This window comes from Cricetulus griseus, chromosome 4 (assembly GCF_003668045.3).
Source record: "Cricetulus griseus strain 17A/GY chromosome 4, alternate assembly CriGri-PICRH-1.0, whole genome shotgun sequence".
NCBI lineage: Eukaryota > Metazoa > Chordata > Mammalia > Rodentia > Cricetidae > Cricetulus > Cricetulus griseus.
In genome coordinates, this window is record NC_048597.1 from 6,891,835 (window position 1) to 6,918,377 (window position 26,543).

At 48.6% G+C, this 26,543-nt stretch overlaps 1 protein-coding gene across 3 annotated transcripts in view; it reads right to left on the reverse strand.

The window, feature by feature from the left end:
• Eva1c (eva-1 homolog C) overlaps positions 1-20,731 on the reverse strand; it is a 60,494-nt gene extending 39,763 nt beyond the window's left edge. For all 3 annotated transcript variants that reach the window (XM_035443199.1, XM_035443198.1, XM_027415573.2), the window contains exon 1: positions 20,572-20,731. In XM_035443199.1, the coding sequence (XP_035299090.1) occupies positions 20,572-20,731 (160 nt within the window). The remainder of the gene's footprint in view (positions 1-20,571) is intronic.
• Positions 20,732-26,543: the final 5,812 nt, after the last annotated feature.

The window sequence follows — 26,543 nt, forward strand, 5'->3', positions numbered from 1 at the left end:
GAAGGTGCACATACGTGCACACACACAATGAGAGACAGAGACATACACACACACACATATGTACAAGAAGATAGAGACACACACATGCATAGAGAAAGACACACACACACACACACACACACACACAGAGAGAGAGAGAGAGAGAGAGAGAGAGAGAGAGAGAGAGAGAGAGGAGCTTTTCAAATGCCCAATGTCCAGTTCTCAGGCATCCTTTCTCAACACGACAACTATTCCCTTTGACAATAAAACTGCTTGGTTGTCTTAAAGCCAAACAATCCTATTGCCAAAGGCATAAAACATAAACTTTCCCCATATGCTGTTCAATAGCACTCAAAATTCAAGTATTCCCAAATGTCTCAATATGGAAAAAATAATCCTAACCATTACTGGCTTCCATGTGCTGGGAACTCTTGGTTCCATGGCTTTTCTGCCTTTAGCAATGAGTGTTTCGCATCATTGAGGGTGCACCATGCCACATCCAGCTGCACCTTCTTTCACCTGGAGGCTTTCACACATTTCCCCCAAACACTGAGCTCTTATTCTTCCATGGCTTTCTTCTTCTGTCTCTCTGGACACCGACACACTGACTTTTGAGCCCTATACTTCCCCGTGTAGAAACTTGTGTCTTAAGTAAATGTTTTCTTCATGGATATCCACACATGCACAATTATGCATCACTTTAAAATAGGGATGCAGGCTAGAGAGGTGGCTCATCTGTTACGGGCATGTGCTGCTCATATAGAGGATTCAACGTCATTGTGCAAAATAGACTGTGTTCATCTGTGTGGAGTCCAGATCCCAACTCTGCCGTAATTACTACTGGGGACATATGGTTGGTCTGGTTTTTTTTCCCCTTTGGAATGCTTTGTTTTGTCTATGGCTGTATGTCTAGTGCCTAGAAGTGTGTGTGTATGTGTGTGTGTGTGTGTGTGTGTGTATGTATGTATGTGTGGTGTGTCTGTATGTCTGTGTGTGTATGTGTGTGTGGTGTATGTATGTGTGTGTGGTGTATGTGTGTGTGTGTGTGTGTGTGTATGTATGTGTGTGTGGTGTGTCTGTCTGTATGTGTGTGTGGTGTATGTATGTGTGTGTGGTGTATGTATGTGTGTGTGGTGTATGTGTGTGTGGTGTGTGTGTGTGTGTCTATGTATGTATGTGTGTGTGGTGTGTGTGTGTATGTATGTGTGTGTGGTGTGTCTGTGTGTGTATGTGTGTGTGTATGTGTGTGTGGTGTATGTGTGTGTGGTGTGTGTGTGTCTGTGTATGTATGTGTGTGTGGTGTGTGTGTGTGTGTATGTATGTGTGTGTGGTGTGTCTGTGTGTGTGTGTGTATGTGTGTGTGGTATATGTGTGTATGTGTGTGTGGTGTGGGTATGTGTGTATGTGAGTGTGTGTGTGTGTGGTGTGTGTGTGTGTGGTGTATGTGTATGTGAGTGTGTGTATGTGTGTGTGTGGTGTATGTGTGTGTGTGTATGTGAGTGTGTGTCTGTGTGTGTGTGTGTGTGTGTGTGTGTGTGTGTCTATGTGTGTTTGTGTTACTTTTGAATGAATGTGAGGGAGCAGGTAGGGAAGACTAGCAGAGCTGGAGCTGGGTGAGCTGCAGGCTACGAGTCCTCGTGAGCCCTCAGGACTTGCAGACGTCTCTTGACAGCGTGCTGCATGTATGTGTGGTATGCACAGGAGAATGGTTCTAGAAAGGTGTGCATATACCAAAGTCCTCAGACCTCAAGTTCCTTATAGGAAACCGCAGGGAACTGTGGAGAGATGGGAAAACTGGCCACAACTGCTATGGCCAGAGCCCCAGAGTGCGTTTAAAGCCAGTGAGTTAGAAATACATAGCAAGACCCTGTCTCCACAGCCAAGCCAACAAACAAAAACAAAAACACATAATGTCTTCGTGTAAGCCATGCAGTATACGTGGACTCACCTCTGGATCGCTCTGGACACTGACTATAATGCATAACTAAAATGCTTCTTACATGGTTTCTATACTGTGTTTATTCAGGAGGTGCTGAGCGTGCTCAGTGTGCATGCAGGTGTGTTGTTGTTTTGTTTTGTTTTTGTTTTGTCTCTTCAATCTAGTGCCATTTGAACCCACAGACACAGGAACCATGAATCCAGAGGAAAGGTTGTGAGTTGCAGGGGAGAGGATACAAATCAATCAATTAAATTATTATCCCAAACAATTGCCCTGCCTGTTCTCTGTTAGTTGAAATGAACATCTTTAGATTACACTCACTATTTGATTCCAAACAGGTCTGGTAGGAGGCCCTGTGTGCCGCTCCAACCAAAGGCTTCAGTCCCTATAAAATGAACACTTTGTTTTGTGACCAGGTACCAACCCCAGAAAGTTATTCAGTGAGCACCATCTGGGTTAGATTAGTTTAAGAGAAACTGGATCAATCCCCGAGTTCCCCCCAGCATCTAAACAAAACACTTTTTCTTTTCTTCGGGATGCAGAGTAATCCCCAAACTACAGAGCCGCTTGGCGGGGAAGCCAGGTTTGCAGTGCACTCGATAACTTAATGCGACTTTTACCAGCACTTAAAACTCAGATATGAAATCTATCCTTGATCATTTTCTGCTTGGACTTGGCCAAATCTGCCTTGCTTTCCCTGTGTTCAACAAAAGGCTCTCAGAAACAAGGCTCAGGGTCACCGACCAATCAGCAGGACCCGCAGGGCCTAATACCCAGACATGGGGACAGGAAGGTGCAGTCTCCCCACCCACTCCCTAAACAGCCCTCCGTTCTGATAGCTCCTCTCCCTTCTGTCCACCCTTGGGGTGGGTAAGACGATCAAGGCAGAAAGGAAGACTTAAGGGCATGTATTTTGTCCTTCGTCCAGTTAATTGGAAAACTATATAGTAATATCGCGTCTCCTGTAAGTGAAGGCATTTCTTTTTTTCTTTTTGCACTTTGGGGATGACAGTAGAATTAATAACCTTGAAGATAGAATTTAGATGTAGACGGCAGGGCAGGTTTCCAGTGCTCCTGACCAGAAAGGTCATGTTCCTAAGCAGATCACAAAACCCAACAACCCATGGTTCCTAAGGCTTGAATCTGATCTTAGCAGTGTCATCTGGAAGACAGAACCTCAGTACAACTTAGATGATTGGCTGAGTCTGGCATGGCCACCACTGTGCTCAAGGGAAGACTTGGGCAGGCCATCCAGCCTTCAGTTCTCTGGTTTCCTCTTAGAAGCTGGGTAATCCACTGCATTCCTCCCCACCTCCACCACCCCTTGTGTTTCGTAGACACCGGGAGGCCGGATTGGTAGTCAGCAAATGAAAAGAAATACGGCCGCCTGCACAGTAATTAGGCCGGGCTGGCCTCGAGCTCTGTATTCATCCTTAATTGATTCGCTGGCACACACGCCAGAGCGGCTCTAAGCTCCTCCTCCAGTAGCCGACTCTGGGGCAGGGAGCGGCCCCAGAGCCCTGCACTTCCCTCATCTTGCTTGGAACCCAGCTCCCTTGGCTGCCCTCATCTACGCTTACTGTTCTCCACCTGTTGCCTAGTTCTGTGACAGCAGAGCCACCAACACCCCTGCCCCTAAGCCCCTGCCACGTCTACTCTCTCCATCACCACCGGGGAATTTGTTTTCAGGCCTTGGTTCCTGGATGCCTTCAGGCTGGATGAGTTAGACACCAGATCCTTTTGCTGGTGTTTACCCCCAGTGAGCCCTACTGCTGGCCGATTTGGCATCTGCGAACTTGCCCAGGCACTCAGCTATTCCCAGGGGTTTTCTGGATATAGGAAGAGAAAAGACAACTTTGACCTTTCTGGTGCACAATTCCCAAATGGTGTCAACAAGGCCACGCTGCCTTCCTATCAGACAAACAACAATGGTGTGACCGACAGAGACTGCAGGTCCAAGAAACCTCATGTAGACAAGGATTCTGATGAATTCTGGCTTCTGGTCCGGCCACCCCCAGCTTGAAAGGGCTCCTCACTTGGTCCCAGAAGCAGGATTTCTGAATAAGAATCACTGATCACCTCTCACTGCCCTTAAAACTGGCTGTTTCAATGACATGCTCAGGGTTATCTCCAATGCTCAGCAGAGGAAGGGAGAGAGAGGGCCGAGTAGGGGCCATGCACAAATCAATCAAGCTGAAGGGAAACTTGATTTAAGACCAAACAGATAGCTTGGTGAGCAAAGTGCTTGTCTCACAAACATGAGTGCTTGAGTGTGAGCCTCTGAACCCACATAAAGAAGGCAGGCATGGCAGCATGCACATGTATTCCCAGCACTGGGGAGCCAGAGACAGGTGTATCCCTGGGACTCTCTGGCCAGGCAGACTAATCTACTCAGTGAGCTTCAGGAAGAGGAGGTGGATTTCTGTAGGTCTGAGGCCAGCCCGGTCTACATAGTGAAACTGTGTGTGTGTGTGTGTGTGTGTGTGTGTGTGTGTGTGTGTGTGTGTGTGTGTTCTATGACAAAATAAAATACAAGTAGTCCCCTTTCTCTGGCTTAGGAACGTGGAGTTTGCATTTTAATTTTGCACTGTGCCCTACAAACTACACAGCTGATCCTGAGTGTAAAGATGGCAATTTAACCCTAGAATCAGGAGGGGATGGTGGGGATCTGGGTATAAGAGAGACAGAAAACTTTGGGCAGAGCAGCTGCTGGTTTAAGCTGGTGATATTGTTTGCTTGGGACCAAGCTTTGCGATTCTTTCCTGCCTAGGCTGAGCCTGTAGGATGTTCCATGAGGTCCAAGGTCACAGGCTCTGAGATGGATGATGAAGCAGGGGTCTCTCGAGTCACCAGAATGTTAGTGATGACTGAGCCATGGGGAATCGCTCCTGTGAGCACATAGGAAGGCAGATGTGAAAGGGACAGGACAGTGCCGAAGGCTTCAGTAAAGGAAAGTGTAGGAGGCAGGGGTGACAGGAGGATGTGGAGGAATAAGATGACAGCAGAGCAGCACTACGGAGCTGACCAGAATCACGTGACCGCAGCCAGACTGTTCAAGCTTTGCACCACAGGTGTCAGTAATCAAATAAGGACAGCACGTATCTTAGAGGGCCAGAGATCAAATGAGCAGCTATATGTAAGTGCTAGACCTCTGCAGTTTTAAATCCCTCTGCCACCAGCTGCTGTAAAAAGGTACCAGAAATGGGTTGGCTTAGAATATTAGGAACCAATTCTCATTTCTAAAGACCAGCAGTCCAAGACTGTGTTTTTGGGCCACGGTTCTTTTGGCTCTAGGCTCTAGGGAAGGGTCAGTTCTAGACCTCTCTTCCGTCTCCCAGAAGGTCCTTGATTCATGGTAGTATAATTCCAACCTTCACATGGCATGTATGACTGTGTCCAAGTTTCCTTTGTGTGAGGGCATCAGTCATGGAGGAAGGCACAGCCAGTGACCTCATTCTAACATGATCACCTTTGCCAAGGCTCCAAATAAGGCCGCATTCTGCTGTCCTGGGGCTTAGGAGTCCATGGCTCTTTGTAGAGACACAATTCAGTGCCTAACAGCCCCCTGCCTGCCGGCCTCAGCTCTGTGGAAGGGTTCCTCTTTGTGGCTGTTACCCCCATGGCTCAGTTGCTTTCTTCACAGGTATGTGGGAGAGTCGAGCAAAGGACAGCCAGAGGCCAGGAGCCTGGATCTATTGTGGTCACAATCTCCACAACAAGCAATGTTTTCCCGGGAGCTCTTGAGCCCCAGATGAAAGTAAACAGGTGAAGTAAGAAGAGGAAGCACCAAAAGGGGAAAAACACATTCCGATAAGCTGTGAAAGACAACCACAGGCAGACATCTCAACAGCAATGTGCAGAGAAGGAAATCCCTCACGGCCGGCCAGCCGGTCCTCCTCCGTTGCCTCTCAGGGGCCAGCAGGAGGCCTGAGATGCCAAGTGTGCAGAATCAAACTGCACCTTCCTCAGCCTGTGCCAGCACACAGAGAAGGAAAGCCAAGTTCCATCAGTTACTCTTCAAAGTTAGTTCAAACTGTGGGGGTGATCTTCTTTGCCTCCTGTCGACAAGTTCAAAAGCTCTTGGAAACCATGAACTTGCATTTGACCTGGGGCTGAGCAATAGGTAGAAACAAGACCATTCACCAGACCGGGCCCAGCTGGACATCACCTTCACAGAAATCTTCCCTGGGGCTAAGCCGGAAGCCGTCATTCTCAGAGGATAAGGTGGGTGGGGCTGTGAGGTAAGTCAAAGCTTAGAAAGAGGGAGCTGCTGTGTTCTGGTGGGGACTGAAGACATTTAAAGGAGAGGTGAGGGGCTGATGCTGAAGGGCTTGTCACCCAAGCCCACATAAAACACTGGAGTAGCCAGGAAGGCGGCCTGTGCGTACAATTCCATCAAGCATTGGGGAAGCAGAGGCAGAAGGCTCCGTGGCCAGACATCCTAAAACCAAAGTCCTGGGTCCCAGTGAAAGATATTGTCTCAAGAAACAAAGTGGATGTCTCTTGAGGAACAGTGTTCAAAGTTGGCCTCTGGCTGCCACATACACATACATGCATAATGACTAAATTAAGTAATGAATAAATCATTTAAAGTACGTAGTGAATGAACTCTGTGGGTACAGTACAGCCCTCAACGGAGCCACAGAGAGTCAAAGGCTGACTCCTTTGTCTCCCCCTCTCCCAGCTCGAAGCCTCGGGTTCTGGAACTTTCTTCATGTCTTGTCTTCTTTAAAGCTTGCCTATTCTAAATCAAGACTGTTCCAGGCAAGTGAGAGTCTGAGGGAAAATGGCTGGTGATGCTTCTTGATGCAGCTTCTACAATCATCTGTCCCCAGCCCTACTCAAACACTGTTCCTTTCAGGGTGATAGTTGTCAATAGCTATCAGCACACAAGACTCCAGGGGACACTGGCAAAGGCCAGGGCGATGAAAGATAAAGACCATTCTTGCTTAAAATAAGACTAAAGAGACATGAGAACTAGAGCCAGGGTGATGGCTCAACACTGGGAAAGTATAAAGACCAGAGTTTGGGTCCCCAGAAGCCATATAAACTCCAGAACTAGAGCCAGGGTGATGGTTCAACGCTGGGGAAGTATAAAGACCAGAGTTTGGGTCCCCAGAAGCCAATATAAACTCCAGAAGTGGCCATGTAAAAGCCAGAGTGGTAGCACATACCTATGACCCCAGCCGCCCTGTGGTGAGAGGTCCTATAGTATAGAGACAGAATTCCTAGAAGCTCATGGGCCAACTAGCCCGGTGGACAGAGCCACGAATAACTAGAGACACCCTTGGGAGGCAAGGACCACCATTGAGATTACCCTCTGACCTCCACGTATGTGCCCCACGAATAGGAATGTACATGAACAGGTGCACACTTCATGTTGAAATGATAGTATCATACTATACAAAGTTAAATGACATTCACTATGGATGTTCACTTCACCTCCCTTTTTCACTGTCTCTAACATGTTCGCTATAATATTTAATTTCCCATATGCAGGCTATGTTGTATCTCTGTTGGCCAGCTCCATTGTAACATGTGATTTACTTGGTGATAGTTCTCCTAAGTTTCAGTTTTGATACAGGATTTGGTTGGTGATAAAATAAGCCCAGGCTCTGGCTGTTCTGTGGAATTCCCCTGTGGCTCTCAGCCCTCCCTAACGATTCATTCTTCCTCACAGCCCACTCAAGTGAAGATAGAGTCAGCCAGGGCTCATTTCTCACTGCTTGTCTGAATAATAATAATAATAACAGCAATTATACTGATGAGCAACCTACCATATAGCACTGCAATTTTGTTCCAGTCTGTGAGACTGAATCACAAACACTTAACATTCTTTAAAGTAAAGCTCTCAATTAGTACATTGGTCTTCCCAAGCCCTACCTAATAATTTACCTTCTCAGAGAGAAAACACGTGGGTAGTGAAGGCACAGGGGAGCAGAGTGGGCTTTCATCAGGTTCTTTGGCAGTAATGAGTCACATTCCAGAAAGTGCCACAGGTTCTGGGGAACCCAGGGAATGCTGTCGGGTTGGTTTGTAGAGCACGACTGACATATTCTAAAGATACAGGTCTCTCTCTCTCTCATTTTTGTCTGCTCACATGGCAGCAATGAACTGAGGCATTTCTTACGGCCAGGCCCGTCTCGCAGCAAATAAGCTGGGCCAGGAGGGCTGTATGTGTCTGTTTTCAGAAAGTCATCTTGTCCATGGCCTTATTTTATATGAGAATCGGTCCAGAGCGGACCTTGTGTGTCATGGGTTCTCCATACTCTACCGTGTCACACAGTTCCTATTGTAGAAACAAAACAAAAACCTTCTTCAGGGGCCTAAGCCAGCTGCTTTGCTAGGGATGTGTGGACTGGACAGAGAACTCAAATGAGCAGACAGTTCTCCCCATCCTGAGGACAGATTGTTGGTCACACTGTGACAAGATTCCCCCGCCAGAGTGTCACCAGTTAATCATGGTTCAGAAGGACCCAGAGGTTGAGTGTCATGTTCCACTCTGCACATAACAGTAACAGGAAAGACAGAGCAGAGGGAGGCCACGTATGTATTCATAGAATGTGTGTGTGTGTTGAAAAAAGTTATCATTCACTGTACAAATCCAGGGAAGAAAAGGAAGGCAGAGTGTTTAGCACATGGTTTTCCTTGCTGGTTTTTATGACATCCATGCCCAGAAGTGAGCACTGAATATACAAGGCATCAGAGAAGTTCAGTATAGTCTGGGCCTGCCCTCTCAAATGGCATTGAGGGGGGAAAAACTAAAGTTGTACAAGACACTCTGAAAATGATTGCAGCCAGCCTCTGTAACCATGGATCCCACACCCATGGGCTCAACCAACCGTGCACTGAAAACACTTGAGGGAAAATAGTGTCTGTACTGAATATTACAGACTGATTTTCTTGTCATTGGCTCATAAATAATACAGCATGTCAGCTGTTTGCATAGCGTTCCACTGTGCTCCGTCTTAAGCACTCTGGAAGTGAGCGGGAGATGTGTGCAGGGCACTTGCTAAGCCTGTGGCACGTTACAGAGGGCACGTGAGTACCAGAGAGTCCGGGGTCTGAGGAAGGTGGCTGAGAAGGAACTACACTGTATACAATAAATAAAATATATATTGGATAGTACTCAAATTGTTTTTCTTTTTATTCAATAAGCCACACTCGTCGAAAAGGCATCCTAATCTTCGCCTCAGGACAGGATGCATTTTTTATTAAGAGGGAATCGCAAGAAGAGATGCTTCAGTGTCAACACGAGTTGGCTCTGAAAGCTTAAGCTCCAGAGCCCCTGAATGAACAGGAATGAGAAAATTAGCAAAGCCCTCACCGTAGGACATGGTTCTTACGTCACCCACTTGAAAATCAAATCTGAAACAGAGTTCTGACAGGCTTGCTATTTTCTTCAGTGCCAAAAACCATACAATAGGCCTTTTTCTTCTTCTTCTTCTTCTTTTTTTTTTTCATTTTCTTTTTGGACAAAGCTCTTAAAATGCTTGGAAATTCAGATGGACTGAGTCATGAAGCTGCTTAAATACTGCACACCCGTTCCTGCCAGCGCCCCTACTTGCTCTCCTGGAAACAATAGTAGATTTTCCACATCTGAGAGAAGGAAATGTTTTGAGTAGCGGTGTGACTTGTCTACAAAAGAGGTGACAGGAGTGAGCTCGGTCTGAAAGTGGGAAGCATCCTGAGGCCTTGTAGCCTCTGGGTGGGAGGTGGTGGTGGGTTCACCTCTCCTCGTGGTGGGCCCTGCAGTGTCACTTAGCTCCAGGCCACGTGAGCTCCACTGTGGCCTAGTAAGTATGTGACAGGCAGCACAAGGAAGACACTGCTGCCTAAAACCGATGTGTCTGTGTGAGTGCCAGGGGCTGTCCGCATGTGGGCGTGTAGAGCTGGGTGGAGTGGTCGGCAGAGAGACAGGGGGAGGGTTGCAGGGAAGAGGGGAGGAATCCCACAAGGAGATTCCAGGGAAAGCAGATCTCCACTGGGTCTGTATGACCCTTGTAAGATTCAGGTCACACTGAACCCTGCATGCCATTGTTTGCTGAGATTTTGAGATAACCGAGGTGTGTTGAAAGCCCGCCCCTGCTCATGCTTCAAGCAAGCAGAGACATCAAGCCTGGACGCTGGCTCCTGCTGGCAGCAAACGACTGAGCTTGAAATGAAGAGGCAAAAGGGTCCAAAGACACAAGCCAGTCCCTTAGAGGCAAGGAAGTGGGAGGGGGACTGAGTAAAAGCCCCCGGACAGAGTGGGGCATCACCTTAACAGAAGGGTTTTCACCGCCCCCCCATGCCCCACACACTTTGGAGGAACTGAAGAGTGCCCTGGTCTGAGAAAACAAACTGGGCTTTAGGACATGAGCGGTCAGTGTCTTGGAACTCTTGGTTAAAGTGTTTCAAGGTCTGGAGAAATGGCTTAGCAGACAAAGGCACCTGAACCAAGTCTGACGACTTGAGTTCAATCCCCAGGACCCACAAGGTAGAAAGATCACAGTTCCCATAAACTATCCTCTGACCTTCTCATGCATAGCACACACGTGTGCTCACACACACAAATAAGTAAACAGTGTGAAAACAACTTAAGTGTTTTCATTTCTCCAAGCTCCAACAGGGTGGTAGTGGGACAGGGGCACCTCTCCTGGGCTGGTCCAGGCTCTTCTTCCTCAGTACGGGCCTGACGAGTGCTCATGGCCACAGCTGCCTGGTGCCCTGGAAGACGCTTAGCAGCATCCTCAGGTGACCAGACTCAGCTCTGCTGGCACCCCTCAAAATTGTAAAGTAGCCTCCAGACATTGCCAAACGTGACCTAGATGTAAAGCCATTCTGGTTTTCATTAACCCTTCGAGGGAGCCGCACTTTCCCTGGGTAGGTAGGCACTGGCCAAGGGGAGCCCTTCAGCCTCGTGAGATGGTTGGTTTATGCTTTTAAGGGGTGTGTTGGTCATTTTTCGGTTGCTGTGGTAAAACACCATGACCAAACGCAACTTATGTTAGAAACCGTTTAGTTTGGCTTCAGGTTCCAGAGAGTCCGTTATGGCAGGGAGGCTCGCAGCGACTGGCAGGCGTGGCAGCAGGTTGAGCGCTCACATGTTCAACCACAAACTTGAAGCAGGGCAGCGACCAGAAGCGAGGCAAGGTTATAAACTCTCAAAGCCCCGCCTCCAGTGACGTACTTCCTCCAGCAAGGGACACTACTTCCTAAACCTCCCAAGCACCCCAACGGGGGCCAGGTGCTCAGATACAGGAGTCTATGGGAGACATTTCTTATTTAAACCACTTTGGAGAGCCATGTAACGGTGGCTCAACTAAAAGGCGAAATCAGAACGGGAGGAGCGCTGAACTCCAGCGTGGAAGTGGTAAAACAGATCAGAGAGGCCGCAAGACCCAGGGCACCTGCAGCATGGCTCCTCCTTCCAAGGCTGGGCACGGGGCTTCTGCCTCCAGTCTGACATGCCCAAGAGTGTTTTGATCATACGCTTGGGAAGAAGTGTTCAGTCATCCAAGCCTCAGAAAACGGAAAGCAGTGTTACCAGTGGTGTGTCACAACCAAAGAGACCAGAAGAGACACAGAAGCCTGAATTTGCATTTCCCCCCTTTTTTTCCTAAAGGGAAGGGGCTGCCACATTATCTGCATTTCTTAAAGTAGGTCCCTCAGTGGCTGTACAAATTAGCTGTCTAGATAAGATCACACATTCTCATTCCCACTTGTCTTCTGTCCAACAGGCAAGAGTGGGGAGGGGAGTGGGGACTCAGTGACAGGCCTCTTGTTCCTTAGGACAGTATAATGATTTATGATTTCAAGCCTGAGAATTTTACAAGTGGCCAAACACAAAAAAGTTTGCTAAGTAAAGAGAAAGAAAGGAGTCGGCTCTGTGGCGTGGTGTGAGCACCCCTTAGACTCTGAAACACTACTCTGACAGCTGTCACGAGTAAGCATCACACAGGCCTTCGCAGACAAAAAGGGTTATTTTATCCAGATTATTCCCCACATTGCCGGGGGAAGGGGACTCATTGGAAATCATCAAAGGAATGCTGACAGACCCGAAACAGGATTACACTTCCATTATACTCATCCGAATTCGAGATTTGTTTGGGAGATCTTTCTTCCATTTCTTCCTCTCGGTTCCTCTAACCCCAAATGAGGCTATTTGTATTCATGGGACATTCGAGGCACACATGAAATCAGACCATTCGCAAACATGGTTCAGATTCAGCAGCCCGAGTTGTGAATTTCAATGTTGCCTGGTTGCCTGGACTTACGCTGCTCTGTGTTTAGAAAACTTGTCTGTTGAGTTGAAACTACTAGCCCAAGCACCATTCAACTTCTAACTTGTTAGTGCAGAGAAAGTTCAATGCTGGGGCCTGAGTCCTCTAAGGTTACAGGTGTCGGAGGAAGCCTGAGTCAGATACACATGAAAACGTCAAATCTGTACATAGTTGTCTGCCAGGTCTGTAGGCACAGTGATAAACACTTGGTTCTAGATTTGGGCTTGAGTATTAGAGTCTATGGCCTGGCAATTCTATTGTCTATCCTCCAGACTCCTTGCTTATGATCCAGGAATCCACTAAGGCACTCATGATAGCAGTCATGGATCTGACCTGGCGTCTGATGCCTGAGAGACTTTAGATGGCTCCTTCTCCTCTCCCACAGAGTACCCTTGGGACTGAGGCTCACCTCGTGTCTCAGGCTGGTAAGCAGTGGAGGAGCTCAAGCTGATCAAGAAATGGCCGCATGAATTCAGACAAAAAGAACAAGGCATCTGGACTGGGGACAACTCGGTGGCAAGGTACCTGCCTGGCATGCATGAACTCCAGGACTTGGGAGACCGAGGCAGGCAGATTTCTGTGAGGCCAGGCTAGTCTGCACAATGAGTTCCAGGCCAACAGATATTTTGTGAGACTTTGTCAGGGAAGAAGAAAAAGAAGGACAAGGGGGAGGAGAGATGCCACTTGTGATTTGAATGACAATGTCCCCCATGGGCTCACGTTCACGTGCTTAGACCCCAGTTGATAAACTATTTGAGAAAGATTAGGAAGTAGGGCCTTGTTGGAAGAGCCATATACAGTGTGGGGTGGGCTTTGAGGTTTCAAGAGGACATGCACCTCTCTCTCTCTCTCTCTCTCCCTCCCCCTCCCTCCTCTTCCCTCCCCTCTGCCTGTTGCCTGAGGATGTAAAGCTCTCAGCTCCTTCGCCACTATGCTCCCCACCATGAGGATTACGGACTAGCCCTCTGAAACTATAAGCCAGCCCCCAATCAAATGTTTCCTTTTATGCGTTGCCTTGACTATGGTGTCTCCTCTCAGCACTAGAACAGTAACCAAGACACCACTCTTCGGTGTGAAGACAAAGCAAGGATGTGAGGGAAGGGAATTGGAAGTTGTTTCTGTGTTCGTCGTGGTTTCTTTCTCGGGCACTCCAGACTTACAGTCCTCCTGGAAGAACGGCCTGTCGTAGTTCATTCAGTGAAGATTTACTACGGTAAAAGTGTCTTCCCTTCAGACTCGTCTTTGTAAAGAGTTTGACACATCCATAGCTCTAGGCTGAGGGTTGTTTGGATTTTCATTTCCTCGGAAACACAATGATTTATCTCCCTGTGCCTGTCTCCCTGTGCTGTTGATGGAGAGACTTTGTAGATAAGAGTTTCCCTCTGTTTGCTTGTCTTTAGTATTTTACAGGTTTGAGGAATCTGAATTACCTCGCTTGAGATGCTTGAAACAGAATCTTCCCACAATTCCTGAAAACCAGCTCTGTGACTCTATGATGAGTGTGGCCTCTTTCTCTTTTTTCTGTCTCTGAAGAATCCCCCCCCCTCTCTCTCTGTGTGTGTGTGTGTGTGTGTACTTGTACTTTGCTTTCCATCCTGTATGCCTATAGATTTCCTTACCATCTCCTATAGGTTTTTCTAAGCCTTTATCCTTTCTCCTGAATAATTTCTCTGCTATTCCACATTACTGTTTCTGTCTTTGGCGGTGTCTAATCTACTCATTGACCTGTCTACAAAGATGTTCATTTCAGTCAAAGTAGTCTTTATGTCAGTAGCTACATTTAGCCTTCCTTCACTTGGATGTTGTTTTTCTTGGTGGACTTTGTTCTTTTCTCATTTCGGGGAGTCCCTCTCTCATTTCTTAAGAGTTCTGTTGCTACTGCTGAGTATTGCTTTTATAATGTTTTCAGTAGTTCATAATCAGCAAAATTCCACCTATATGAATCTTTCAATTAAAGTGTGATGTGTATGTGTGTGTGTATGTGGTGTGAGTGTGTGTGGTGTGTGTGTGTGTGTGTGAGTGTGTGTGTGTGTGTGTGTGTGTGTGTGTGTGTGTCTGTGTGTGTGTGTGTATGTGGTGTGTGTCTGTGTGTGTGTGGTGTGTGTGTGTGTGTGTGTGGTGTGTGGTGTGTGTGTGTGTGTGTGTGTGTGTGTGTGTGTGTGTGTGTGTGTGTGTGTGTGTGTGTGTGTGTGTGTGTGTGTGTGTGTGTGTGTGTGTGTGTGTGTGGTGTGTGTGTGTGTGTGTGTGTGTGTGTGTGTGTGTGTGTGTGTGTGTGTGTGTGTGTGTGTGTGTGTGGTGTGTGTGTGTGTGTGTGTGGTGTGTGTGGGTGTGTGTGTGTGTGTGTGTGTGTGTGTGTGTGTGTGTTCATATGAAGCTTGAGTGGCCTGTGTTGCTGGTATTTCCTTGTAGTGAACATCTATGTGTTTATTGTCTCCAGGTAGGACATGGAATAAGAAATTCATGTAAGTCCTGGGAAAAGTTAGGCTCTGGTAAAATAAGCAATAGACATTACAAAGGTGGAATTACTCTAAACCACTCGCAATTTATTTATATTATTTCCTTCCCTTGATATTAGAAAGCTGCCTAGATTAAAATTCTTAAACATTCCATAACTTCCTATTAAGCTGAAAGTCATGAGGAGTAAATGAACTGTGAACAGGAAACTCTTGGGATAGCATCCAAAATAGAGGTTTCTGATTTGCTTCTCATGTGAAAAACCAAAGGTGCTCTTAACTCATCAGTGTTGCTCACTTGTGCTGAGGGAAGCCAAGAGAGGAGCTGGGTCATTGCCTGCGCAAGGTGAGATGTCCACATCTAGGGACCAGCAACTAACTGGCTCCCCTTCTAAGGAGAGGATCACTGGGCCAGTCTCTCCTGTCCGGGCATCTTCTTGTAGTGCCACACTCTTAACAATCTTTGTGACTCCGTGATCTATGCTCTTAAGCAAATGACTTCCTTACCAAAAGACACAGACACACCAGCCTCATTTAAACAGTAACAGCCACTCATAAAAGTTTAAAGAACTTTTGCCCTACATTCTTGAGCCATTCCTAAGCAAAATGATAAGTGTATGGACTTCTGAAACTTGATGAGTTCTGGGTTCAAATCCTGACAGTGGGCAAGAATTAGGCAAAGCCAGCAGTAAGGGATAGGCTGGGGTCAGGGAGCAGATGTCTTATTAGCCTTCAACTGGTGCCTTTTCAAGAATGCTAAAGAACTAAGCCAACAGGATTCAGGGGGTAGGGGGGACCAGTGACCTCAACACACTTTGAGAACATACCTCAAATATGTGTGTATTTAGCTGTAAGTTATCCACTGTTAAGCTGTTGCTGTAAATGCCAATTATAAACAAAAAACGTCCTTTTTCCAGAACAGAGCAGCAAATATGACCTGCCCTCCATATGCATGGGAAATGCAGAAGGATCCCATACACTGCAGATCCAACAATTTGTTTGATTATTTGTAATAGAGCTCTGGCTGGCCTACAACACACTATGTAGGCCAGGCTGACTTCAAATCAAAGAGGTCTGCCTGCCTCTGCTTCTGAGTGCTAGGACTAATGGCATGTGCCACAGTGTCTGGCCTTTGATTACATGTGTGCACACCTGAAGCTGGTTCTGGTGGTGTTGCCTGGTAATCCTGGCACTCAGGAGGCAAAGACAGAACATAAGGAAGGAGTTAGATGACATTCTCAGATAGCTACGTAGCGAGTTTGAGGCAAGTTAGCTACATGAGAATCTTCCTTAAAACCACATGCACATGCACACACAGCTTGTGCCTGTTCTGTGTGGGTACAGGTTCATTTTTCTGTGACGATGCTCATAACAATATAAACCATTGCCTGAGTAGAGCTTAGGCTGCTTGGGGATGGTACACAATGGCTGAAAGCCCACAACAGGAACTGTGTAATTTATATCCAGACGATATGGCATTATAGAAAGGAGCATTTGAACCCAGCGATGGTGTCGCACACCTTTAATCCCAGCACTCAGTAGGCAGAAGTAGGTGGATCTCTGTGAGTTCGAGGCCAGCCTAGTCTACAAAGCTACACAGAGAAACTCTGTATTGAAAAAAAGAAAAAGGAAAAGGAAAAAAAAAGAAAGGAGCGTTTGATGTCCATGGGGGTCCTTGCACTCCTCAGGAGATACTGGGAGAGGACCAGAACAATTGTGTGCATCTCCCACAGCTACAGTCTCTTTTCAGCCTCTGTGATGGGAAGCTGTTTCTCCTCAGTGGACACCTAAGACAGCAGTGGTCACTCCAGCAACTATCTAGAAAGCCTAGGCAAATTGTAGACACATTTTTGTTGTCCTGTTCCTTGACACCATCAAAGGCCAAGTCTCCTAGGCCAGCCCCGGCTCAATGTTGGGGTAGCTCTTGTTCTGCTAGCTGGGACATTTTGAGCAGGTTACTTGCCCTACCCAAGGCCAGGTTCTTGTTTGTAAATGAGGCTAATACTCACCCGGGGGCTGCTACAGGGCTGAAATCAAATGACATTGAACTCAATTAATTCCATTCCCTCTTGCTATCTTTTCCCCGGGATGGCTGCTAGGCTGCCCTTTCCAGTAGAGCACCCGGGAGACCACAGCCATCAATAACAGCACACTTGTGAGCTGAGACATCTCTTTACTGCAGAAGGGGCTGGCGGAGCCTTTTTCAGATGCAGCTGCTTTCCATGGAAACAGACAGAGCGTTTGAGACCCTCCTTCGTCCTCTCTTCCTCCACGAGAGCCAGACAACTTCAGACATCCAGTTTGTTTTTCTTCTGGCATGAGCTGGCTTTTCATGCCAAAGTTTTTAAGTGATAATAATTCCCAGGTTAACTATGTGCACCTTGTCCCCTTTTCAGAACTCGATCTCTAATATCCACTGTATTACATCCTGAAATTCTGGCCAGTGGAACATGGCGCTTCCAAGAAGGTCTATGTGTTGGGTTGCAGATGACCTATGGTACAGATGGATTTGTGTGTCACCCAGATTCACGTGAAAACGGGTGGTTACGTTAAGATAAAGGCATTCATGTGGGCCCTGACCCAATCTGATTGGTGGCCTTAGAAGGATATGAGGACACAGGCAGACACAGGACATTTAGGTGAGAAGTCATTTGCCTACAAGCCAATGACAGTGGCCAAATGTTAATCTTAAAGGCCCAACCTCTCAAACTGTTTCTTTAAAGATGTATTTTAGCTTATATTTTTGTTTAAGAGCTTTAGAAAGGATTTTTTAAAAGTTATGCATATATGTGTTTGCTTGCTTGCATGTACCTGTACCAGATGCATGCCTGACTCTTGAGGAGACTAGAAGCGTGCATTGGAAGCCCTGTAACTGGGGCTGTAACATACGGGGCTGGAAACTGAGCCCCAGTCCTGTGACAGAGTGCATTGGAAGCCCTGTAACTGGGGCTGTAACATACGGGGCTGGAAACTGAGCCCCAGTCCTGTGACAGAGTAGCCACTGTTCTCTTTGTTTGTTTTTGTTTTTCAAGACAGGGTTTCTCTGTGTAGCCTGGCTGTCCTGAAACTCGCTCTGTAGTCCAGGCTGGCCTTGAACTCAGAGATCTGCCTGCTTCTGCCTGTGTCTTAGGATTAGGGGCGTGCGCTCTCCTTCAACTGTGTGGGTCTGGATATCAAACTCAGGGCATCAGGCTTGGTGAGGAGCGCCTTTACCCACTGACCATCTTGTCTGCCCCGGGACACATTTTTAATGCAGTGTTGGTAGCTTTTCAGTGTCCACCACAACCTGGAAGCCCACAGTCTTCAGAGAGAAGAGAGTATCAGGGAGCCTGGGCCTCAGCAGGCTTGGGGATGGTTAGCCCGGGCCACCATGCAGCCTTCCGATTATTAAGAGATCTAATGCTAGAATCTCCAGGCCAAAAAGAAAAAAGAAAAAAAAAAATCAATGACCCAGGAAAAATGGCACCAGCTGAAGGCCTCAGGCAATAGCCTGGGAAAGTGCTGCAAAGGCTGGGGGGGGGGGAGAGAGACATTAAGTAGTGCTCTGGAATTGCAGGGACACTGTAGGACTCTGACAGGGGCACTCCGATGGGGGCCCACAGCATTCTGGGACTTTGTTTCACATGGACCTATCCTCTGTTCTTCTTCACAAGGCCACGGGGTCCTGAACTCCCTCTCTCCTCCACACCTTTTTGATGTTTCCCTTATGTAGAAAACAAGTGTCTATATTGTCCAACAAGCTCCCTGGCCCTGGGCTATTGTGGTACAGCTCCACAGGGGAGAGCCCACTATTTCTGTTCTCCTACACACTTGCCAAACTCATAAAAGGGAAGAGGCCTGCCTGTCCCCAGGAAAGCAGGCAGTACCCTTTGAGGCCACAGGAAATCAATCAGTGAGGCCAACACACTCAACTGGATGCCCAAACTGTCCATTTGTGAGCTCGGGATTTTCCCTCTATTATGTGATTGGAGGTTTGCTTCGATTTAATGCTAAACCGGTCAACATTGGAAGGCTTCACCTTCCTTTCTCTCTGAGACTTTTCGGAGTTTTCCCCATGCCACAAAATTAGAACTTGGTTTTACACCTGAGAGTGCCTATGGTTTGGGAAGACAGGGCCCCGTGTTCCTTTACAGTCCCTAGACAGCAAAGAGGGAAGACAAAGAGACTTGGCAATGCCACCACCTGCTGCTGACTCTGGGAGTTAGAAACCCCAGATCTGGAGGAAGCAGCAGGAAAAGCCATCCATTATCCCTGTTAGTTAAGAACCAACATGCAAGCACCTGCTCCCCGCAGGACGTCACCTCCCTGTTTATAGCTGAGATCTACTGTATGTCGTTGCTGTGCACAGTTAATTTCCAGACTTGTATGATAACCTACATGGTTAATACTGCAACTGCTTTCTTCAAGAAACAAACTCTAAAAGTCTATCACCTGGGGATTGGGGGAAGTTTCATTGCAATTTGCCTAAAGCAATATTTGTTCATTGCAATGATGTCACCATGGGAGGTGGAGCTTTCTTTCCAGCTTTTAATTCTTTCCTTCCAATAAACAGGGCAAGGCAGTGGCTAAAAACTCAGAGCTGCTCACGATAGCTGAAATGAGCAAATACAGAAAGTTTCTGGAAGTCAAGAAAGTTCCGTTACAGAAAAAGAAAAATGTCAATAGTACTTGAAAATTAAAAACGAAAAACAAACAACAACCCCCACCCCCCAAAAAAAACTTGATGAATTTCCCCCTCACATTTACCAGAGTTTTGATTCTCTGTGGCTGGCTTTTTTTTTTTTTTTTTTTTAAAGGGCCTGGGTTTGCCTGCCAAACAGGCATATCTTGGCTTCCTTGGCCAGGCAGGAACACTGCCTTGATATTAAATATTCTAAGCAAAGAACCTCTGACCTCAGGGCTCTGGGCTCACAATGAATGACATTCTCTGTAAGCAAACCAGAAACCCAGCTCAAGTCTGCTCTTCCAGTTTCTTTGCCTGGTAGCCGGTCCCACAAGCAGAACGGAGGGGTGACTCTGTTTACCACGATTATACTGAAAAGGAAAACAACAACAATCCTGTAGCAAGGGGCCTGTTAGACTCTGTCCTCAGCCTGGGCTGGGCAGAAGGTCCCGAGATAAAGGGGAGTAAGAGTCACAGAGATGCGTCCTGGCAGTGATAGAGAAAGCTGCTGAGCAGATGGAGAGTGCAGACGCGGCTGTTACAGCTGTAAAGACACTTGTCACCTTCTAAAAACCATCACCACCACCTGCCCCCTGCGGCCTCACAGCTCGCTAAGATAGGTTGGAGTTCGCCAAAGAAAAGCATTGATCTTTGATTGGCAGGAAGAAGTCGGGCGGGGGGGGGGCTCGTGGCGCGTGAGGGGTGTGGGCACCTTTTGCTGTAAAGTCAAAGTCATGCCTTTGAGTATTTTCTGCTCCTGTAAGTCTCTCAAGGCATCTCCACCTGACCTCCCATCTTCCCAGGCTCCTTCCCTAGGGACTGTCTTGGACTTCAGGTCCAGCGTGCCCTGGACTAGTCTCCTTACATGGGTACCCTGGAGTCTGGCTGGGACGCACCCTTATCGTGTGGGTGGCCAGCCAAGCGCAACTGTTCGCCCAGAACACGGTTGTCTTCCAGGGCGTGGTACGGGGCTCAATTTAGGGATCCTCTAGTGAACAGATGAAGGTCGGGGCCAAGCCGCTGATGTCCAGAAAACTAACAAAGGTCAAGAGCACCACAAACAACTCGAAAAATCTTACAGGTTCATCGTTAGGAAAAGATGGTTCCCCTGCTACCACCAAGGGCTCCCACCAGGCAAGAAAAGTGCCAGGGAGTACCCTTCAACTTTAATCCAACCAGGTCGTGCCCCCTGCAGAGTCGGCCCCCAGTCTATGCCTCACCTGGGCGACAGCGAGAGGAACGCGGGCTCCAGGCAAGCAAGGGAGCTCTTACCAGAGAAGTCGGTGAGCGCCGAGGTCTCTTTGGAGCACACCAGGACCGTGCAGTAGAAGAGACTCAGGAGCTGCCCTGGAGGCTCTACCTGCCTGCGGAGGCCGGGATTCTGCGCGGGTTGGGGCGCGGGCGGCGGGCGCGGATGTCCCGGCAGGAGCATGATGCTCAGCGCGGCAGGGCGCGGGCGCTGGCACTGGGATCGCAGGCAGGAGGACCACGTCACATGGCGGGGAGAGTCGGTGGCCAGCGCTCGCGCCCCCCCGCCCGCCGGCAGCTTAGGCCCGCCGGGGTCCCCTAGGATCCCTAGCCAAGGGGAGGGGGCGGAGACCCGGGGCGGGGCAAGGAGCCGGGGGAGGCCGCCGCGTAGTCGATCCTGAAGAGATCTCGGGGGCTCTGCGCGCCTAAGGAACCTAGGGGGTGTCACCTCGTGCCCCAGAGGGTTGCCGAGGCCGATCGGGGGTGGCGAGCCCCTAGCGGGGAGCGTCCCCGGCTACGATCCCGGTGCTGCGCAACTTGAGCGCTTTCTGCGCCCGAGTCTCTAGGCGGGGTGATGGCCCAGGCGCTGCTGGCCCAGCCTGCGCTGGCCCGGCGCCAGCCTCACCCAGGCCGGTGGAGCAGCGCGGCCGGTGCGGTCCGTGACGCACTTTAGAGCCAGCGCAGTGCGCGCAGCCTTGGCCGGCGGGGAGCGGGGACCGTGGGAAGATGGGGGTCCCGGAGGCAGAGGCATTATCCCTGTCGCCTTCAGCGCATGGAGTACAGCCCCCAGCCATGCAGTGCGTCCCATTACACCGAATGGGAGACTGAGTCCTCCACCCTCTCCCTCCCCACCCTGACGATCCTGTGGGCTCTTGCGGTCTGCACCTGAACCAGCTGAAGGTCTCGAACCGGTCACTTGGCTCTGAGCCCTGTTCTTTTTGTGGGATGGAGCTTCCTCGGGGTGCTATTTGACAGCAGCCCTCGGGGATCTGAGACCGGGCTGGAATAAACAGGCCGCTGCGCGCTTATAATTGAGCTTTGTTTTAAAATGGGGCACGGCATCTATACGACCCTCTGGACCACGCGCGGTGTCCACACCTTTGGACGCCTGTAGACCAAGATACCGGTGACGACACGGGGGACAAAGCGTGGGAGTGCGGAGCTGCGGTCCAGGTGCGAGGTACTCGGGTTCCAAAGACCCCAGACCTAGGGACAGCGCAGGCGTCCAAGCCCTGAGGCGCCGGCGGGAAGGAGGAGGGCCCAGCGGGCGGGCGCTGGGCACAAAGTGTTCCCCATCCGCCGCCTGGAGGGCTTGCCAAGTTCACCCAGCCTGACGCGGAAACGGAGATAACGAGGCCCAAGGGCGGGGCCAGGCTTACAGCTCCGCCCCGACTCCCGGTGTAGAGCACAGAGTGCCAAGGCCAGACCAACAGAGCCCGCGGACGCTCTGCCTCCCTGTGGCTCTGTCTCAGAGGTGGGCCACTAAGATCCAAAGAGGATGACAGCAGGACACCCTGCGGGGGCTTGGTCGGCCAAATTGAGCTCCTGAGGATGGGAAGAAAGCTAAGTCTCAGTGTTTGTATTGAGAGAGTCAGTCTACAAGGCCGAACTTAAAAAAAAAAAAAACTATGTTAAAACAAAAGCACAGCCTTGGACTGGAGAGATGGCTCGCAGGCTGAGAGATCCCAGCACCCAGTGCCAGGACCTTGCAACCAAACCGATTCTCTCTGCTCCAGGGGACACCAAGCCCTAGTCTGGTCTCTACCGGCGCCCTCACACATCTCTCTCTCTCTCTCTCTCTCTCTCTCTCTCTCTCTCTCTCTCTCAAACACACACACACACACACACACACACACACACACACACACACTAAACCATTTTTTAAGCCTCAATAATCGTGGAACATTATTACATTGAACATAAACATGAACATCTTACATTGGGGAAACTGAGGCTGGGAGAATAGGTAAGGTTGCTCAACTCACAGGGACCACTGGGGCAAGAGTGCTCAAACTTCAAGTCCCTCCTGCCCTTCTATCTTATCCCCTCATCCAGTGTGTGCCAGGGCATGGTAGGGCATGATGCTGGCGCCGTGCTCCCAGATGGGTGACTTTGGGGTTGTAGTTTCCAGACGCCACTGACACTGTGACAGGAACCCCATGCTTCCATGCCGTCAGCTTGTGATAAGGTAATACAGGACACGTGTGCGGAACAGCCTGAGACACACAGTAGGTGTCAGTGCATAGGAGTCACCACTATAGCAGGGGAGACAAGGTGTTGGGCCACTCACGCCAAGGGCAGAGTCATAAAAGACAAGAGGCTGAAAGAGCACAATAGAGTGAGAGGAGGGCTGGGTGTGGGAGGGTTTTTCTATGATTAGACAGATGAAAAAGACAGGAAGAGTTGACTGCTACATAAGAGCTAGCAAGACTCAGGGATCTGGAAGTGTGTGAACATTTTAGAAAGAGAAACGAGCTGGAGAAATGGCTCGGTGGTTAAGAGTACTGACTGTTCTTGCAGAGGACCTGAGTTCGATTCCCAGCACCCACTTCTGGCCGCTCACAACTGCCTGTAACTCCAGCTGCGGTGATTCCAAATCCCTCCGTCTGTCTCACTCATATGCATATATACATATACATATAAATAAATAATAGAAATATTAAAGGAAAAAAGAGGGGCAGGAAGGATAAAATCTGAAAGAAGCAGGGCTCTGGAGAAGGATGGAAAGTCTAGGGTGTCTAGAGCAGAGAAAAAGGGAGTATGGCACTTTGGAAACTCTGGCAGGCCCCAGCTCAGGTTCTAAAGGCCTGGCTAAGCACTTGCCTGTCTATTTAAAGCCCTTGCTTAATTGGTATGTATGCGGGGTACACCTGTACATCCATGAGGAGGGCATAGGACAACTTTGGGGGTCATACATCGTCTATTTGTTTCTCTTTTTGAGACAGGACCTCTCACCAGCCTGGAACTCCCAAGAAGGCTAGGCTGGCTGGCCTGTGAGCACCAGGATCTACTTATCTTTAGGATTCCAAGCGATCTACCATGTTTTTTATGATGTGGGTTCCAGGGTTCAAACTCAGATGCTTTGTGCACAGAATCATCTCAGACCACAAGGGGCATCTTTATGTCCAACTGGCCAAGGGTTGTGAACAGAGAAGTGGTGTGGGCTGGCGTGTGTTGGTAGAAATGTCCGTAAGGATAAGGCCAAAGGGTCAGCTCAGTGGCATTTGCCTAGACTGTTCAAGTCCCTGGGCTGTTCCCCAACACTGTGGGGTGAAGAGGAATTCTGTGGTGACTGGGTAAAAAAAACTGGGGGCATCAGCAGTTGGTCCAGCTGGATTTGCTGATGCAGGCCTGCAATCCCAGCACTCAGGAGGCTGAGGCAGGAGGATTGCAAGTTTGAGTCAGCTTAAGAAAATAGCGATATCACGTCTGGGATAAAAAGGGGAAGGGGGAGCGTCATGGAGTATGCACTCCAGAGATTCAAAACCAGTGACTGAAATAGATGCTTGCTCACCGTATTCATTATTCGAAGTAGCCAGAAGATGGGAGCCATCCATGTGCCCATCAGTGGGCGGAGGGATAAACAAAACGCAGACTACCATCTGGCAATAAAAAGGAGAGGTGATCTGGTACATGCTGCAACATGGATGCTAAAAGAAATGAACCAGACAAATGGAGTATGCGTGTGTGACAGACAGGAGGTGGTTAGTCAGCAGGGTCACAGGGCAGAATGTAGGCTAGAGGGGGCCCGAGGGGTGGGTCGGCAGTTATTGCTTAATGAGTTCTTGAACTTCTGTTTGGGGTGATTTTTTTTTTTAAGTTCTGGAATCTGTGGTAACCACATAATTACAGGCACTGAGCTGTACAATTGAAAACAGTTAAAACGGAAAAAATTTTATTATATAAGTGCATCTTAGCTTTAGAAACTTAATAATGTAATATGCACTAAGCCATTGGACTATACATTTTGAACAAGTGAGTTAATGGTGTGTGAAATATGTCTCAATGAAGCTGTTTGTAAGAGCATGCAGTAACTAACAGCCGCTCTAGACAGACGGTCATGAAGAAAGCGCAGAGAGCCCACAGGGAAGGAGAGCAGTACAAGACTTGGAAGGACTGTGTGTGTGTGTGGAAGGTGTGTTCGTGTGTGTGTGTGTGTGTGTGTGTGTGTGTGTGTGTGTGTGTGTGTGAGGGTGTGTGTGTGTGTGTGTGTGTGTGTGTGTGTGTGTGTGTGTGTGTGTGTGTGTGTGTGTGTGTGTGTGTGTGTGTGTGTGTGTGTGTGTGTAGGGTGCTTTTACCCACTAAGTCACCTTGCTGCCCCATGGGTTTGTCTCTAGAGAACTGTGGACATCTGTCACAGGGTATCCTGGCAGGGCCCAAAGGCACCAGGGTTCAGCTGCTCCTTACTTGACAGGGAGCCGGTCTTGTGTCTTCACATGTGTGATTCCCAAAGGGGTCAAAAAGGTATCTGTGAAGGTCAGTCCCAACTGTCTGTCAATGGCTCTGCTCTCTGCTCCGGTCCCTCAGAGTGGCCTGTGAGCGACTTAGAAGAAGGGACCACAGTCTGGGCCAGCACAGGAGTCCTCCTGCTCTTAGGCTCCCTAGATTCCCAGGTTAGCCCTTGGAAGAAAATTAAGCTCATCCATCTTCCTCTATACCTCTGCCACCCCCAGGACCTTTGTACCTCTAACCCAAAGGAAATTCTACCTCGTCCCATTTCCTTACTGCCCAACATTATGGAAACCAAAAAGGAATGAGGGAGAGAGGAAGGGAGGGAGGAAGGAAGGAAGGAAGGAAGGGAAGGAAGGAAGAGTAGGAAGGAAGGAAGGGAAGGAAGAGAAGGAAGAGAAGGAAGAGAAGGAAGGACTAGCTAACGCACCCCGCACCCTGCACTCTTTTGTCTGTGATAGAATTTGAAAGCTAAGAAGTGGCTACAACCATTTGATTATCTAGCCAGATTATAGGCACTGGAATTCACATCAGTTAAATCTGAAAAGCAGGGGCTGTATCTCAATGGTCCAGCACTTGCCTAGCAAGCAAATGGACCCAGGTTCAATCCCAGGGTTGGAGAGAAGAAAAAAGAGTGAATTCAGTCTGATAGAGTGAGCCAAATGATAGATTGTTCCCAACCCTTTGAGATACATGGTAACTAATAAAAGATATCATTTATCCATCCTTGGTGGCCCACGCCTTTAATCCCAGCACTCGGGAGGCAGAGGCAGGTGGATCTCTGTGAGTTCGAGACCAGCCTGGTCTACAAGAGCGAGTTCCAGGACAGCCTCCAAAGCCACAGAGAAACCCTGTCTCAAAAAAAAAAAAAGATGATAGATAAACATACTGAGGATACAAGGTAACCCAGAGCCAGGAGCTGAAGGAAGCCCCCTGTATTGAAAGGCACAGTCATTAGGAATAGATGCCAACGTAACAACACCCCCTCTGTATGCCATGCCCTGTTGGACAAGCTCTCCTCACCCTGAGTAAATTTGAGATGCTTCTTTATATCCACGACATTCACCTTTTGTGGGAGAGGCGCCCCTAAGGGACACTGTAAATTGGGTGTCTCTCTTCCTTTTCTTCTTTGCCTTTTAACCCTCTGCATTTTGCTAGCTCTAAGTAGCAGCCCTGTTTCTCTTCTCCCTAGAGATCTTGGCCTCTCACCTCCACACATAACTAAGTGTGTTTTAGACAATGTTTGAGGGCTTTGAACTTAGATTTCAGGTCTACCCATGTCTTTTCACTTGAGCTACCAAGGTAAGACTTTGGGTTTCCAGTGAGGACGGACTGTGGCTGTTCTGAGAAGCAGTCCTAAGTCAACCTCAGAAACCAAACTTTCAGCCCAGGAGGGGGAGACCACATCTCCTCCAGACCTAAAAGGGCTTATTTTTAGAAAGCAGCAAATAGCGGTTTGTTTTAGAGCTGTACCTCAGAAACACATCAGTAGCAGAGATTCTGACTAGTAGGGGCCACAGATGCTAGAATGTGCTAGAAAATCTGTG